General features: G+C 42.5%; 1 protein-coding gene across 1 annotated transcript; it reads right to left on the bottom strand.

The window, feature by feature from the left end:
• Positions 1-336: 336 nt before the first annotated feature.
• LOC123765354 (transcription factor 21-like) lies at positions 337-3,673 on the bottom strand. The gene is made up of 2 exons (XM_045753903.2): positions 3,606-3,673; positions 337-3,424 (listed from the first exon to the last, which is right to left on the bottom strand). The coding sequence occupies exon 2, from the start codon at positions 3,253-3,255 to the stop codon at positions 2,473-2,475; it is 783 nt and encodes a 260-aa protein (XP_045609859.1). The 5' UTR covers positions 3,256-3,424; positions 3,606-3,673; the 3' UTR covers positions 337-2,472.
• Between the last annotated feature and the right edge of the window lie 602 nt (positions 3,674-4,275).

A 4,275-nucleotide genomic window follows, 5' to 3' on the forward strand; every position in this document is an offset into this window, starting at 1 on the left:
GAAAAGGAACCGGAGGAGGAAACGAAGAAGAATGCGAAGACAATAGCAAGAAAGAAAGGAACAGGAAAGGAAGAAAGATAAATAATGGAATGATACGTAGAAATTAAGGAAGAAACAATTAAAAGAAAATATAGAATTAAGTGCAAGAGAGAGAGAGAGAGAGAGAGAGAGAGAGAGAGAGAGAGAGAGAGAGAGAGAGAGAGAGAGAGAGAGAGAGAGAGAGAGAGAGAGAGAGAGAGAAAGAGAAACAAAATAATAAGAGGTTGAGCAAAAATTAAGTTAGACTCAACTCTCCCATACACAAAAGTGACACACGGTATGAAATAAAAGTCAACATCTACAAAAAGTCTCATATTTTAATATCAAATTCCACACACTTAAATAAAAAACCCTTTTGTTTGACTTACACAATAGCAATAAAATAACTTAATTCTATGACACAGAGAAGAATGTTACAAAAGTGAAAAAAAAACCACGGATAGGATATTATAATATATATTAAATATATATTTATAATATAATATATATACAACAAACATTTAAATCACAGGACATTTCAGACTGTTTCTAAGAATATTGTTTAGGCATTTCTCCTCCTTCGTAAGAGCTATGGCACGGTGGGCTGACTAGAATTCCTAAAATAAGGAAGGAGAAGAGTAGGACTAATTAAATAACATTATCTACTTTTTTTCCTCATTTCATTAACATGTTAATAGATATTGATATCACAAAAATTCTTTTTTTTACCGAAGGATAGATAGCCTTCTTTTTGAACTTGAAATGCTGTTAATATCTTCTACGTCAAATTCCAGCTGTGATTCTTATTTAAAGTTCGTCACACTGGATGTGAACTTTCAAGTAACCAACCAGGAAGTTCAGTATTGAGAGGTGGGGGGATGGTTAAATGTTATAATGTATCATTGTGTTAGAGGAATATGGTGGGGTTCGAATCCTCTCAATCGCATCTCGAGTGATTCTTTAAGACACTCTTATGAATCTTTCTTGCTGATATGGACTCACCCAAGTCTCATTTATTATATTATAAGCGTTGACTCAGTAGTCTTGAAGCCGTAACAACGTACGTCATTTTTACAGACGGTTTCGATTTATTGCAAAAACAACTTTTCCTCACTGTAGTTTTATCATTTGGGTGAAATATGTGCGGGGGAAATTTAAATTCATTATAGATGTATTTAAATATTCCGAGTGTGATTTTCAGGCACGTTAATGTGACTTGCTGTCTGCATATATATATATATATATATATATATATATATATATATATATATATATATATATATATATATATATATATATATATATATATATATATATGTGTGTGTGTGTGTGTGTGTGTGTGTGTGTGTGTGTGTGTGTGTGTGTGTGTGTGTGTGTGTGTGTGTGTGTGTGTGTGTGCGTATTCACCTAGTTGTGCTTTCGGAGGTTGAGCTTCGGCTCTTTGGTCCCGCCTCAAGGGTCGAACATGTGTGTACTCACCTAGTTGTGTCTGCAGGATCGAGCATTGACTCTTGGATCCCGCCATTGTGCGTGTGTGCGTGCGTGCGTGCGTGTGTGCGTGTGTGCGTGCGTGTGTGCGTGTGTGCGTGCGTGTGTGCGTGTAGATGTTCAGAAACAGATGATACAAACTGTAATAATAACGCGCCTGAATCGTTTGATAATTACAAGCAACTGATAATCGCTTCAGTTGTCCAATCGCTTTAAGAATAAGTCGCTTAAGAATAAGGTCATACTACTCAGTACACGGGTTCACACCTCACAAAGAATGGGTGAAGAGGGGAATGAGGGAGAATAATAATAAAAATAAATAATAATCATACTAATAATCGTAATAATATTGGCACTGGCGAGAAGAAACAGTTTAGGGAATCACAGTTGGGGTGCTGTAACGACCCTTAACTCTGTAAGACGCTAGATCCACGCTGTCAATCACGTATCGCTCGGGGGAAGGAGGGGGGGGGGGAAGGAGGAGGGGTTGTACTCGTCTGGAATATCAATTAACAAGATTTGAATAGTGAATATATTTACGCGTGTAGCATACCTTTTTCTCACGAGATTTCTCAAAATATCTCCACTCCGGGCAGTGTTTAAATTGCCTTGCATAGTTCCTTTTTTTTTTTTACCTAATTTACCAAATGTAAAATATCATTAAATATAATCTATCATAAGCATAATTTGCACTATCTATCGACTACTTTTGACACTTCATGACAACATGCATCAGAAAAATACGCTTCTCTGTTAACACAAATATATATAACACATATATTTATATTATTTTTTTCATCACAGTCAGGAGGCATCACGCCGCAGATGCCTTACGTTCCTCACTCTACAATGACACAGATCGACGCGACCTTGGCGATATGATATCAGCGTTATCCTTGACACCTCTGCTAATGGGAGAAACTTAAATCATCCATCTAGGCCAGTCTTATTTACCCCTCCACTTCATCACGACACTACCTGCGAATGCTGACCGTCGTTCCACAGGCGGAGGGGCTCAGATCCCAGCAGTAACGACACGGCTTCCGATTCGGACATAGGCGACAGGTACGAGAACGTCTCCAGATTGTCTTGGAAGACTGCGGTTTCAGAGGAAGCGCACAGGAACGACACCAGATCAGACTCTTGAGGTGGGTGCATCGCGGGCTGCTGCTGTTGCTGCATCTTGATAGGATTGTTGGTTTGCAAATGGGGCTGATATTCCTGGAATGTGATGTCGGACTGAGGTTCTCCAGGGCTGGTCGAGGCCTCTTCCAGGATGCTGGAAAGCACCCAGGAGCAGGTGTCCTGGTGGGCGTTACCATCCAGTATATCCTGGAGGGATCGGATATAAGCCGAGGCAAGTCTCAGGGTGGTAATCTTGGTCATATCCGAGGCGGGGCGGCGACTACACACCCAGGATGGCAGGACGCCCCGCAAGCTCTCAAAGGCCGTGTTGATCTGCCGCATGCGGTACCTCTCCCGGGCATTGGCCGTCTTCCTGCGGTACCTGGAGAGCGGCGGAGGCCGCGGCTTGTGTCTCAACGAGTCCTGGAGACTCCACTCGCTGTCAGAGCGACGCCGGGCCTGCAGGGAACGAGGCCGCAGCTGGTACTTCCCTCCGGACGAGTTTCCACCACTCGTAATGTTACTGGAACTATCGTTTGGGCTTTTATTTTCACTATTGTTATTATCGTCCACGGTGTTTCTTCCGCCTACCTGAGGTGACACCTCGTTTTCCGATTTGGCCATTATTGACACGTATAGGTTCACTGTATATCCGAGCTCCCTCTGTGCCCCACACACACACACACACACACACACTTGTTTTAGATAGCTTGTTCCAGCATCACTGAATTCTGTATATTCGCTGTATCACTGGCTAACGTTCCCACTAGCGGCTTTTTAACCTCGAGGACATCTGTAAGATACAACGAGAAACGGATTAATTACAGCAAAAAATTTCCTCATATAGTCGGTACAAGAAACACTGAGATATGATGACACTGTAACAACAACAACTGTTATATGACACTGTAACAACATCTTCAAGACAAAACAAAACGGGGAAAATTTTTGTCCTGTCACTCGAGTTTTCTCACCTGGTAAGGGAGTGACGGGAGAGACGGTGTACCTCACGTGTTACCTGCACGACGTGCCGAGGCCAACTGAGTGCTCCCTCCACTCCTTGGCTCTCTCACCCTCCCCCCTGGACCCTCCAACACTCCCTCCCAGTACACCACCCTCCCCAACCACCTCCCCCAATCTCCATATATGGCTCACCATTTGTCACTTTTCAGAGATGAATTTCAATACATCTCGGTGAATTTGAGGCGTTTCGGGTCATTCAAGAGCTGCCCGACCCGGCTGTGGCGAGGGTTCGAGCCCCGGATGCGTGTGGGAAAGACAAATCGCTTGTTTAATCACAGATTTGACCTGGAACCAAGAGGTCACGGCATCCTTGACTCGCCACGTTGAAAGGTAACCGAAAGAAATTTCTCAAGCGGGCGTTTTTTTCTTTTTTGGACTAAACATCATTTATGTATGTTCTTTTTTGTGGATAAGTAAATCCCTCTCCCCCCCTTGAATACGTGGAGGGAGAGATAAACGGTTCCCCTGAAGATAGCGGTGCTGGAGGTAAAGTGATATCCGTCTATCTTACGCCTCCACAGTTATCTGTTAACCCCTATCCTGACTGAAAGAAAAACGATAACATAACCATACGCACAAAAATATCATTGACTCAAGTCTTTTTTTTTAACTCCAACATGA

This window comes from Procambarus clarkii, chromosome 33, assembly GCF_040958095.1.
Source record: "Procambarus clarkii isolate CNS0578487 chromosome 33, FALCON_Pclarkii_2.0, whole genome shotgun sequence".
Lineage (NCBI taxonomy): Eukaryota > Metazoa > Arthropoda > Malacostraca > Decapoda > Cambaridae > Procambarus > Procambarus clarkii.